The sequence below is a fragment of the Triticum dicoccoides genome, chromosome 1B (genome assembly GCF_002162155.2).
Source record: "Triticum dicoccoides isolate Atlit2015 ecotype Zavitan chromosome 1B, WEW_v2.0, whole genome shotgun sequence".
NCBI classification, from domain to species: domain Eukaryota; kingdom Viridiplantae; phylum Streptophyta; class Magnoliopsida; order Poales; family Poaceae; genus Triticum; species Triticum dicoccoides.
This window is the reverse complement of record NC_041381.1, coordinates 426,618,560-426,631,702: the sequence shown is the minus strand read 5'-3', so window position 1 is coordinate 426,631,702 and position 13,143 is coordinate 426,618,560. Positions and strand designations below refer to the sequence as shown.

The following is a 13,143-nucleotide window of genomic DNA, read 5'->3' as shown; positions in this document are numbered from 1 at the left end:
GTGCAGTCAAATATTAAAATGGGTTAGACCATGTTGCCCTATAGGGCATGAGACAACTCAGTATTGGACCATTTGGTTGACTCCATGTCTGAGGGGCTGGCTGGAAACCTTGTCTTTCAGAGGGGTATACCTGGAGAGTCCCTCGGCATAAGCTGGTGGTTGCTGATTTTCGCTTTCGGATTCGTGTCAAGTGGGATAAGCGTGCCAAAGTCTCTACAATGATGTGGGTGGAAGCTTAAGGGGGAGGTAGCTCAGGCGTTCAACGGGAGGGTCATTAAGGGGGAACCTTGTGAGAAAGGAGGGGATGCGGACAATGTGTGGATGAAGATGGCGACTTGCATTCATAAGGTGGCCTTGGAGGAGTTTGGAGTGTCCAAGGAAAGAAGTAGCAAAGCTAAGTATACCTGGTGGTGGAATAATGATGTCCAGAAGATGATTAACGAAAGAAAAATTGTTTCAGACGCCTATACCTGGATAGGAGTGCAGACAATATGAAGAAGTATAACATGACGAAGAAGGCTGCAAAGCGAGCTATCAGTGAAGCAAGAGGTCAGGTATGAGGACCTCTACCGACGGTTAGGCACGAAGGAAGACGAAAGGGACATCTATAAGATGGCCAAGATCCGAGAGAGGAAGACGAGGGATGTTGGCCAAGTCAAATGCATCAAGGACGGAGCAGACCAACTCCTGGTGAAGGACGAGGACATTAAGCATAGATGGCGGGAGTACTTCGACAAACTGTTCAATGTGGAGAATGCGAGTTCTATACCAGTAGTTGTTTTGTTCGGCGAATGCAGGAGTCTGAGGTTAAGGAGGCTTTAAAAAGAATGAAAGGATGCAAGGTAATGGATCCTGATTGTATAACCATTCAAGTGTGGAAAGGCCTCGGGGATATAGCGATAGTATGACTAACCAAGCAACAGTTCATGGTAACCAACTCATGCTTGAGACTAAAGATTTTGTTGTTGTTGTTGTAACGTTGGGTCCTCTAGAATTTCAGTTCATATTTGCTTTGTGCATAATCCTAAAGGCTTGTTAGTGAGGGTGAGCTAGGACCTGACAGGAGACGGGCCGCTGCATCGTCAATGAAGGGCATGAAGGAGGTTGATAGTATGGGGCATGACGACATGGCGCACGTGGTAGCATCACCTGTCACGGTCGCGACATGTGGTGTTATCTATATAAAGATGGTGTGTTAATCAGCACTCTTTTTGTCATAAAATAAGTGTTTTAACTTCGTACTAGCTTTAGTGTAAAGTTGTACTCCCTTTATAAACTAATATAAAAACGTTTAGAACACTATTTTAGTAATCTAAACACTTTTATATTAGGTTACGGTGGGAATACTGAAGTTGAGACACTTATTTTTTTGAAAGGAGTATATTTTTATCCGTATGATGTCGCATCTTAAGTTAATAAAAATGTCTTTATCGAAAAATATATACATGACGTGCTACGGTAATAGGAGTCCAACAGTTCTTTGACAAGGGAAATGACCGTTTTGTGAGAGCTGTTTCCAAACAGAAGGCACCATTTTTTTTAAATCTCAAGCCGATCACCATTTTACACAACACTCAAACTAACAAAGAAATCCGCATCACCCCCAAACTATAAAAGAACACTCAAAAACCGAATGGAGATAAATATACACGTGGATCGATCATATGGAGACGCTGTTGGGTATCCCTTTCCCCGTGAGCCCCTTCTCCTGGCCGGCCACATCCGGGAACAAGAGCGTGTACGGCACCTTGGCCGGCCCCCTCCGGTTCTTGAGCCGCTGGTCCTTGTTCCTCTCCTCCACCCGCTTCTCCACCCGCCGGAGGTCCTCCCGGAACCGATCCAGCAGGCGCAGCAGCTGGCCGTCGTCCGTCCACGTGGACGTGGCGCGCTGCCCGAGGTAGACCTCGTCGGAGGTGTGGTTGGACAGCACCTCGATGAGCGCCAGCCCCAGCGTGGCGGTGAACCTGTCGGGCACCATCTCCAGGAAGAACTTCTCCGGGTCGGCCTCCAGCTGCGTCATCTCCGGCGACCCCGGCAGCGGCACGAACCGGCGGCACCGGGTGGGCCGGTTCGGCGGGAACCCCGCGTAGGCGTACTGCCCGAAGTTTACGGCCGCGTGCAGCGCGGAGGCGATCCAGATGAGCGTCGACAGCGTCTGGGCGAGGTGGTCGACGGTGTCCAGCGCCAGCCAGCACGCCTGGTCGCCCTGCCGGTCGCCGTGGCCGACGGTGCGGACGTCGTGCCACCACGCCTGCAGCTCCGCGTCGCCGTCCACCTCCTTGTCGCCGTGGTAGAAGTGGGCGCAGTAGCTGCGCACCCACCCGTCGATGGCGTGCCACACCTCGAGGCCGTCGACGGCGTACGGGTAGTCCTCGATGTGCAGGGTCAGGCCGCCGGGCTCATTGGAGCTGGAGGCCACCCCCCTTCAGATACAAGAATGGCAATTACAGCTCGTTAGATTGTCATTTTGTTGTCCTAAAAAGTTATAGAGAAATGGAAGGAAATGGTCTGGGTACCGCTTGAGGAGATCATTTGGCAGGGACTGCTCGGTGAACCTCCAGTCCCCGTAGATGGCGGAGGACATCTCCACGGCGTACTTCCCCGGGTACATGGTCCTCTCCAGGATGCCGCCGGCGTTGAGCAGTATGCTCCTTGCCAGCGTGTTGATCTGCATCGTGTCCTTGAAGTGCGGCTCCAGGAGCTTGTGGATGGGGTGCATGGCGCTCAGCTGCCTCCTGGTCGCGATGATGAACGGCTCCACCGCCGCGTGCGTGAACAACCTTCATTTGGCCACCCGTGTCAGTGTGTGGAGCTCTGTTCAGATGCTGCTGATTACGACTAGAATGGAAGTTTTCGTCCTCACCAGTGGCTGATGAGCTGATGGTACCCCGAGTCGTTGACGGAGACGTGGGCCTTGGAGAGCTGCCACAGATGCCCCTCGGTGCCGTGGCTCGCCGGGAGGAAGACCCGGCTCAGCTCGGTGTCGCCCTCGCCGTCGCTGGGCAGGCTCAGCTCGATCACGACCGGCTTGAGGGTCCCGTCGGCCTTGAGGAACAACAGCGTGCGTGACGCGTAGATGCACACGCCCAGCGTGTTTATGCGCCTCAGGTACGGCATCAGGTAGTCATGGTGGTCCAGGATGTACAGCCTCTTCTGATGCATTGCCTGCATTTACAGGGATATTGTATGTTTATCACACATACCAAGCAGAGAAACGTACAAAAAAAGGAGAACAGGGATCAGTTTTGCTAACCATTTCAATGGTGACATCTCCAAGCTGGCTCTTGATGTGCTCGGCGGTTATCGAGCTCTTCTTCCCGCCACTGCTGACCGGCGGAAACGTCTGAGAATGGAACATTTGAAAGCCACTCAATGTCAATGCACGCGGTACAAGTTTTCAGTCAAGAAAATTCAGGACTATGAGATGAACTACTACTCACTTGTAATCTCTTGATGGCAACAGGGTTGAGCCCTGCAAGCATTTCCCTTGCGAACTCCTCGTCGCTCCTCCACGCCTCAGGATCCTCTGCACCATGGATCGATCGATCATCATCCCAAGATGAAACATGATGCATGATGAATTGGGCGGGAGAACGGAGAGGGAAAACTCACGCTGGATGACTTGCGGGATGGGGAACTTGGCGGGGTGCTCCTCCTTGACGGCCTTGGCCACCTGCTTGTAGGTCTTGTGGGACGGCACGGAGGACTTGAGCTTCTCCATGACCTCGCCGTCCACCGCCGGCTGCACGGGCCTGCTGTACAGGTCCTTCCTCAGCTGCTCCATGGACTTGAAGTCGTTGCCGTGGATCAGCGTCCTCGCCTCCGGGATCACGAAGTGCGTCACCGCCTGCACCCCCAGCTTGAGCACCTCCGCCAGCTTCCCCGGGCTGAACCGCTCGTCCGGCGGGATGTAGAAGTCCAGGTTGATCATGTGCTTGCGCGTCTCCGTCACGCCGTCTTCGAATCAACCAATCGTTAATCAATTATTAGAACAACCAGCCATGAGATGCAAGGTTTGTTATTCAGGAGGAATGAAATCGGCTGGAAATGGCAGCAAGTCTAGCAGTACCGGTGTTGCTGATGGCACGGCCTGTCCGGCAGCGGCGCGGGTAGGGGTGCGTCCGGGTGCCGCCGACGACCGGGCGGACGTGCTCCGGGTTGTCGGGGTTGCCGAGGTCGTTGTAGCGGTCGTAGTCGTAGATGCGCTCCCAGTCCTTGCGCTCCCCCTTGCCGTCCCCTCGCAGGCTCCGCAGCTCCTCGTCCCGCAGCAGCACCAGCGCCTCCGGTGTCTTGGAAGGCAGGTAGCTCTGGCAATGGTCACCACAAAAGAAAGAGATAAAGAAAGAAACCTTCATGCACGAGTTCACTCAGGACAGGATATACCAAACAAACACAAACGAATGGCCTCTGCTCTGACCGAGTTGATGAAGAAGAGGCGGTCGGAGGCGGTCTTCTTGTAGGGGTACACCCAGGAGTTGCACTCGAAGTGGATGCTCCGGTCCTCTGCGAGCTCCAGCCGCACGTGGCGGAGGAAGAACTGGTCGGCGCGGTTCCCGTTCCTGACGGACACGGCCCCCGGCGTGCCGAAGTCGGCGTCCACCAGGAACGTGACGTGGTACGTCGTCGTGCTCGTCTTCCCGTGCTTGCTCTTCTTGCCGCCCCTCAGCGGGGCCTCCGGGCTCAGCTTCCCCTTCCCCGTCTCTGCACGCATAACAACAGTGTTAATCCATGAGTTCCACACTGCTGTACTAGTCCTAGTTGACAGTGCACTCACCGTGGTCGATTTGGGTGCCGCTGAAGAGGCGCAGGGTGGTGGACTTGCCGGGCGCGGAGAGGCCGAAGGTGTTGGCGACGACCACCGTGCCATTGACGGCGATGGCGTTCGCCGGCGGGACCGGGCTCCGATCCCACAGCTTGGGGCAGAACGGCATTTGCATGGACCGGGCTAGCTAGCTAGACCAGCAGAGCAGAGCAGGACAGGATGATGCTAACTGATTATCCGCCGGCGGAATTCCTGTCGCAACCAATGGATTACTGCCACGAGACTATATACATCTCGGTGGGGATCCTTGGAGTGTGTTCTAGGAGGGCATCGTTTTCTGGTTTCCTTTCCACTGGAGAGGAGGAGGAAAGCAGAAAGGGAGAGGGGAATGTGTGCCAGCCTTCGGCCTGACCTCTTGCACCTGATGCTGCTTCCTCTGAGCCGCAAAGGATCTCTGCCTTGTGCTGCTACACATCGACATGGATTTCTGTGGGGTGTGGTGGTAACTTCTGGGCGCTCTGTCACTTCCCACAGCTTTTTATCACCCCAGAAAATTCTCCCCGGTCGTGGTCCCGGCCGAATGCCATGTCGATATTGGCAAGTGCTATGCCTCTCGGGGTGAAAAACACAACGAGCGAGGACTGTTTGGTTCGTGTGCCCGTGCCTTTTCTGCCTGTCCTTGAGCGGAGCTGGGAATTTCTTGGAAGCCGTTTGGTTGCTGTCCTAGAAAGGCCTGGGGTGGTCTGGCCTGGAATAGCTGGAGCTGGTTAGACTGGTCGTGTATTTTATTTAAAAAAATACGGTGCATTGTATACATCAGAGTACGTGTATTATACGGGCGATGTAACGATGACTAACTAGGCCTTATTAAAGCTAAAGGGTACTTTTGAAAAAAAATATTTAACTTTGGCCCAATTATGCCCAGGGTATTGTTGTCCTAAAATTTTGAATTAACTTAATTACATAACATTGCACTTAATTATAGGAGGCTGCTACAGATCAGCCGGATGGCCGGCCGTTCGTCGGGCGCATGTGGCCCGTCCGATCAGAGCAAGCCCAGCCCCCCGTCGTCCTTCTCCTCTCTCATATTTCATCCACCGGCTGTGACACCGGCCTCCGCAATGAACGACGATGCAAAAAGAAAACCAGCAACTGCAGCACTGAAGCACGCGTTGTCACACCCACGCCAACGAGCGCACACAGCTCCTAGAGCCGTCGGCGACCGCTGCATCGCAGCACCGGAAACCACCTGGGCTGCTCCATGGCAACACCGAGCTCGCCACCAAGCCAAGCTTCATTGCAACTCCGGCGAAAGTTTCATTGCAGCTTCGGCGAAGCTTCATTGTAGCTCAGGTGGTGCTCCATTACAGCTCCGACGAAGTCCATTCCATCCCCATCGCAGCTTCAACGACTCCGGTGATGCTCCATTTCATCTCAGCCCGGCGTGAGCGTTGCATAGCACCACCGCGGAAAAAAAACATTCTGGCTTCAGGCCGATAGCATCTACGAGCGCAACACCTTAGCACGGTTGCGCCTTGTGGCTTCGCTCCCCAACCCGGCTTGCAGCGCTGGCGAACGTTGCACCAACAAAAAACGTTGCATAGTAGCACTGCGGCAACAACCATCCTAGCTTCAAACAGGTAGCGCCAACGAGTGTTGCGCAGCGCCGGTGCGTGCTGTGGCATTGCTCCACCTCTGGCTTGTACAACCAGCGGGTGCTGCATTGAAGCCATTGGGCTACGTGATGAGCGTTGCATCACAGGAGTGGCTAAACAAAAACAAGAATGCATCCATGGCGGGGTTCCAGCAAGAGAAAGAAAGAAGCAGGGGATTTTTGTTCACGAAAAGGAAGAGAATGAATGGCCTGCGTGCCTCCCGCTGCAGATAAGGAAAGGGAACAAGGGGCGGTGGGTGGTCCTCCACGGGACGTGTGGCGCGCGTAGGAGGAGGTTTGTGCAAGATGAGAATCATCTGGCTTAAAACAAGTGTTTTCCTTAATTATAACAACACGTCATCGTGCGTGGTCATTTGAATTTGGGTTAGAGCGGTTCCTCATCTCCTTTCGAGCCCTAGTCTCCGGCGAACACAACGCCGCCGATTGCCGCCGTGGTACCCCCTCCCTCGCACGCGACCCCCCTCAGGTTATGCGGCGCCAGATCTTCCGAGGAGCCATTGAGGGAGTCCTGGATTAGGAGGTCCTCGGACCGCCGACTTATCTCTCATAGGCCGGACAGGTGGGCCGCACTACAACTACTAGGAGGCCGAGCTATTAGGCGATGTCGTATCCGGACATGAGACCTTTGATGCCTTGGTGTGTACTCCAAGGCAAGATAGAAGATTCGACATGCTTATTCCCTTGTTGTAACCGACCATATGTAACCCGAGCACCCCTGGTGTCTATATAAACCAAAGGGTTTAGTCCATAGAGGCTAGAACAATCGTCATCATCCTACTCACCTAGGGTTTAGTCCATCTGATCTCGTGGTAGATCAACTCTGTTATCACCCTATACACTTCAATATAATCAAGGAGGACGTAGGGTTTTACCTATAGAGAGGGCCCGAACCTGGGTAAACATCGTCGTGTCCTTCGTCCCTTGTTCTCCATTGATCCAAGGTCCACAACTCGGGACCCCCTACCCGAAATCCGCTGATTTTGACACCGACATTGGTGTTTTTTTATTGAGAGTTACACCGTTGGGTCGCCAGGAGGATTAATGGCTCCCCTATTCATCAATGGTGCCATCCACGCCAGGGACATCTTCATCCCCGGCCAGGTTCTCGTGTTCAGTAGTGTCGTACTGCGCGCTGATCCAACCGATCGTCTTAGCTTGGATGGAAGCTTTGCCCGTGGACAGAAGATCAAGTTAAGGAAGCTAGAGTTCACCGCCGACTCCCAGGGAGACCTCACTATAGCAGGGTTTTCAGCTCCCCTTGAGAAGCTGGTTGACCTCCTCAGTTCGTCTGAGCTGGTCCCAGCCGAACACCACCCGGACGCGACCTTGAACGTCCCTAGAGCAGCTTCACTGCGGGTCAGTCCTGAATATTTAGACCGCATTGACCCAACAAACCTTTCATCATTAAATGATCTGCTAGACCGGATCCAAATCTTGGGAATCTCCGACGGCAAATCCTCGGTCTATGATCGGGTCGGGCTCAAACCCGATAATAGGGAAATTTACACCCCACCCATCACACACCTCGTCGCCGCCATCGAGGAATTGGCCGAGGGCTCGCAATCACCAAAGTTAAAAACAAGCTGTGTTCGGCTCAACGATCGTCTTGCCCAGGCTTCAGGCCCGAAATTTGATATTCACCGCGAAGAAAGCCCGGAACCAAGCCTCGACTTAAAACTTGACCTTGAATCTATGTCACAGCATGCAGACAGTCCGGATCCCGAACTTGGCGCACCGGATACTCCGAGGGTGCCGGACACTGCCGCCAAAGTCCTGGATACACAAAGTTTTTTCCCACCCACCCCCACGTCGAGTACTCCCCAAGTAATTCGGGAAATCCTGACATACAAGATTTGATATATGTAAAGCAGCAGCCCAGAGAAACGATCCATCATTACTGGGCTAGATTCCTCCTGGTCAAAGAAAGGATAACAGACTAATGCAACAAAGAAATAATAGCGACCTTTCAGTTTAACTGCCGAGACGAAGGAATCTTCAATCCCCTCGCCCATCACCACATGCAAAACTTATCAAATTATTGGACATGGTGCGCAAATATTGCGCCATGGAAAGCACCTGGAAAACACAACAAATTCATGTGGAATCAACCCATGCCGAGCAAACCAAGAAAGCTCAGGCAAAACGCGTATACCCACGGCGGTCGCCCTAACACGAGCGCACAGAAAAGAAGATTAGATCCCTCGCTGGACCCAAAACAACCCTGGATGAGCTACTGGACGAACCATGCCCCATACACTCGGCCTTGTTGAACACAAATCCAACCCACAGGCTTCGAGCTTGTTGGGTGGTCCGGCAGGTTACCAAGAGTGGCGAAGCTATCCTTGGACTCACGCCCCCAGTAGACGATCAGCAACACTCCCACGCAGCAACAATGATGTTCTGACAATCTACAAGACATTTTACTCAAACTATCAGAGGAAAAGAGCCCTTCGAGAGCTCGTCCAAGTCCACCAAATTACAGCTGCAAGCTCATGGACGGATACACCAATCACCTTCAATGAAGAAGACAAACCTAGGGCCCGACCCGTCTGAGCACTCGCCGCACTAGTCCTCGACCCAATAGTAGACATCTTTAGATTAACCAAGGTGCTTATGGACGGAGGCAGCAGTCTAAACCTCATTTATGAGGACATCCTTGACAAAATGCAGTTCGACAGATACCGAGTCGAATAGAGCTACACCACCTTTCGAGGAATTATCCCCGACAGAGAGGCGCGCTGCTCCGGACGGGCCACTCTAGATGTAGTATTCGGCACTCCCAAGAACTACTCTTCCACATTGTGACCTACCATAGCGGATATCACGCCCTATTGGGGCGTGATGCATTCTCAAGGTTTCAGGCCATACCACATTACGGGTATATGAAACTCAAAATGCCAGGGCCCGATGGCATGATCACTATCACAAGTGACCCCAGACAGAGCCCTTCAAGCCGAAAACAAAATAGCACATCTTGCCCTCAAGGCACTATCCGAGGCTCTCGCAGCCGAGGAGTTAACTACACTCCGCGCAACAGTAAACAAGGACGACGCTATCCTCAGAAAAAGGTCCAAATCCACATTGTTTAAGCCAGCCGACGAAATAGTCAAAATCCAAGTGCATCCAACGGATCCCAATAAAACAGCGGCCATTGGAGCCCAACTGAACCCCATAGTTGATAAAGCACTACGAACATTCCTGCGCGAGAACTAGGACATATTTGTCTGGCACCCTTCGGATATGCCAGGAATCCCACGAAGACTGGCGGAGCATAGCCTGTACATAATTAAGGGCTTCAAGCCAGTCAAACAGGCGCTACACCAATTTTCTGAACCCAAGCATCAAGCCATGGGGGAGGAACGAGCGAAATTACTTGAAGCCGGATTCATCCGAGAAATCAAATACCCCTAGTGGTTGGCAAATTTGGTCATGGTACCTAAGAAGGATAAATACTGGCGGCTCTGCGTTGACTTTAAAGACCTAAATAAAGCCTGCCCTAAGGATCCCTTCCCCTTACATCGAATATACCAGATCATCAACGCCACCACCGGACATGACTCACTATGCTTCCTCGACACCTACTCCAGATACCATCCAACCAAGATGAAGGAGTTCATCCAAGCCACAGTTGTGTTCATCACCCCCTATGGGCCATTCTTCTTTAACACAATGCCCTTCGGGTTAAAGAATGCATGCGCCACATATCAGCGCATGATTCAAAAACATGCATGGAAAACTAAATTGGCAAAACAGTCGAAGCATATGTAGATGACGTGGTCATTAAAACCAAACACACCAGCCAGCTGGTAGACGACCTTCGCCAGACCTTCAAAAATTTGCGGGCTTACGACATACGGCTCAACCTGGACAAATGTTTCTTCGGGGTTCCCGCCAGAAAACTGCTCAGATTTATTGTTTCCCACAGGGGGTTAGAGGCCAACCCGGCTAAAATGTGAGCTCTATCCCAGCTAGCATTACCCACAAAGCTCAAACACGTCCAGAAGTTGGCAGGCTGCGTGGCAGCTAAGCCGCTTCACCTCCCGCCTTGGCGAAAAGGCACTATGGCTCTACAGACTGCTTAAAAAGACCAAAAACTTCAAGTGGACCAATGAAGCAACCGCTGCACTAGAGGAAATAAAAACAATACTAGGAGGTAACCCTATACTAGGTGCACCCGACATTGGCAAACCCATGTTATTATACATCCCGACCACAAATCAAGTGGTGAGCGTGGTACTCATGGTAGAACGAGAAGCGGAGGGACACAAGTTCCGAGTACAGAAGCCATTCTACTATGTATCAGAAGTACTTACCCCGTGCAAATCTTGGTATCCACATTATCAGCCTATAGATTCATCAAAATAAGCACACAATGCAACGAAAATAGAATCTGTCAAAAACAAAATAGTTTGTAGTAATCTGAAATTTGACTATACTTCTGTAACTCTAAAAATTCTGAAAAATTAGGACGATGTAGAAAATTTGTATATCAATCATGTGTAAAAAAATTCAGAGCAAACACATGTTTATGTGAATTTTGAAAATTACAGAACTGGGCACACAAGTTTTTGTTTTTCAACAGGATCAAATCAACTATCATCCAACATAATCCTAAAGACTTTACTTGGTGCAAACACTAACTAAAACATAAAAACACAATCATAACAGTATCATAGTTGTGCAAGCACTCAAGAACAGAAAGGAAAAGAGAAAAAAATATTTTATTCATTGGGTTGCCTCCCAACAAGCGCTATTGTTTTATGCCCCTGGCTAGGCATAATGCATAGATTCAAGTATTGTCATCTTTGCTTTTTGTTTCATAGGTTGCCCTCATGATTGACTCATATGGTGGCTTAATTTTAGTTCTAGGGAAGTGTTCCATACCCTTCTTTAGAGGAAACTGAAATTTAATATTCCCTTCTTTCATATCAATCACGACACCTATAGTTCACAAAACGATCTACCAAGTATTATAGGACAAGATGGATTGCAATTGATATCAAGCACAATAAAGTCTATTGGCACATAATTCATGTTTGCAAGAATAAGAACATCATTAATTCTTCCCAAAGGCTTTTTAATAGTAGAATCCGCCAAGTGCAAATTGAGGGAGCATTCTTCAATATTGGTAAAACCAAGCACATCACATAGAGATTTCGGAATTGTGAAAACACTATCACCCAAATCACATAAAGCATTGCACTCATAATTTTTAATCTTGACTTCAATGGTGGGTTCCCATCATCATATAATTTTCTAGGAATCGAAATCTCTAACTCCAATTTCTCTTATAAAGCTTTTAGCATGGCATCCACAATATGTTTAGTAAAATCTTTATTTTGTTCATAAGCATTGGGTGAATTTATCATGGAACAATTATCATAATTAAAGTCTTTATGATAATTATCATAATTAAAATCTTTATGTTTAGTAAAATCTTTATTTTGTTCATAAGCATGGAAACTAAATACACTCAATCAAAGAACAATTATCATAATTAAAGTCTTTGTAATCCAAAAGAGTGGGCACATCACTAGTTAAATTGTGACCTCTCTGAACCCACTTTTATCAAAAATTTCAATAAGATTTTCACCCTTCGAATTATGAGGATGCCTTCTAGCTAAAGTTGACTCTTCTCCAGTCCTGTAATCATCAATTTTAATATTACTAAACAAGGAATCAATAGAAGAAACACCAATCATCTTAACATCCTCATCATGATAGTGTAAGCAATCGGTCGAAAAAGCTCTTTTTAAAATTATCTTTTAGCTCTAAGCATAGCGGTTCTTCTCTTACTTTCATCCATAGAAACATAAAAAGCTTTAATTGATTCATTAACATTAACCTTGGGTGGAAAATTTTTAATCTTGAGATTTTCTACATCATGCGAAATTCTATCAATGCTTTTAGACATATCATCAATCTTATTCAACTTTTCTTCTATCATAACGATAAATTCTTTAATATTACTCTCAAGATCAGATGGCATCCTATTATTATTATAAGAAGAATTACCATAGGAATTGTCATAATTGTTAGATGGATTTCCAGGAAAAGGCCTAGGATTAAAATTACTGTGACGTCCGGGTAATCAAGCTACAGTAACCCTCTGGTAATGATGCCATGTCACCACGATTACCGTTGCTAATCTTGTGTTAGTTCAGAACCAATCCAAATTCAAATTTGAATTGAAGACAAACAATAAAACTTTTTAATTATCAAATCTAAAATGTTCAAATTGTAGCAAATAAAACATAGATGATTATGGTGGAGAAACCACACCTATATAAAATGTTTAAATACTACAAGATGAATAAAACAGTAGCAAAAACAATTATTTAAATGACTTTTGTAATTAATAAAATTTCAAACTAATTTATCTGAGGACTAGACCTTTTGAGGCTATGGACTGAGCTGAAATACTAATTTAGATACTAAGTGTATATTTTATCAAAAGTAGAATTATTGAAGACAAAACTAAAACAGAAAAGGTAAAATAAATAAGAAAAACAAAAGTGAAAACAAAACAAAACAAATGAACCCCCCTCCCCATGGGCCTCGGCCCATCCCATCCAATCGGCCTACTTGGCCCAACCGGCCCCCTCCCTGGCCTATACCTGGTCAACCCCGACCGAAACCCTAACCCACTCGCCCCACTCCCCCCCACGTCGCCACCCCCCCTCCCGATCCGATCTGGATCGGGATC

At 49.1% G+C, this 13,143-nt stretch overlaps 1 protein-coding gene across 1 annotated transcript; it reads right to left on the bottom strand.

Moving 5' to 3' along the window:
• Positions 1-1,517: 1,517 nt before the first annotated feature.
• LOC119339070 (linoleate 9S-lipoxygenase 6-like) lies at positions 1,518-5,265 on the bottom strand. Its single transcript, XM_037611247.1, has 9 exons — positions 4,775-5,265; positions 4,418-4,701; positions 4,070-4,307; positions 3,613-3,957; positions 3,441-3,526; positions 3,254-3,343; positions 2,864-3,165; positions 2,517-2,780; positions 1,518-2,423 (listed from the first exon to the last, which is right to left on the bottom strand). The coding sequence occupies exons 1-9, from the start codon at positions 4,935-4,937 to the stop codon at positions 1,661-1,663; spliced, it is 2,535 nt and encodes an 844-aa protein (XP_037467144.1). The 5' UTR covers positions 4,938-5,265; the 3' UTR covers positions 1,518-1,660.
• Positions 5,266-13,143: the final 7,878 nt, after the last annotated feature.

Coding starts and splice junctions, on each gene's coding strand:
- LOC119339070 (XM_037611247.1), bottom strand. CDS start 4,937: ATGCAAATGCCGTTCTGCCCCAAGCTGTGGGATCGGAGCCCGGTCCCG. Junction 3,958..4,069: donor CCGTGCCATCAGCAACACCG/GTACTGCTAGAC, acceptor GTTGATTCGAAG/ACGGCGTGACGGAGACGCGC. Junction 3,166..3,253: donor GAGATGTCACCATTGAAATG/GTTAGCAAAACT, acceptor CTGTAAATGCAG/GCAATGCATCAGAAGAGGCT.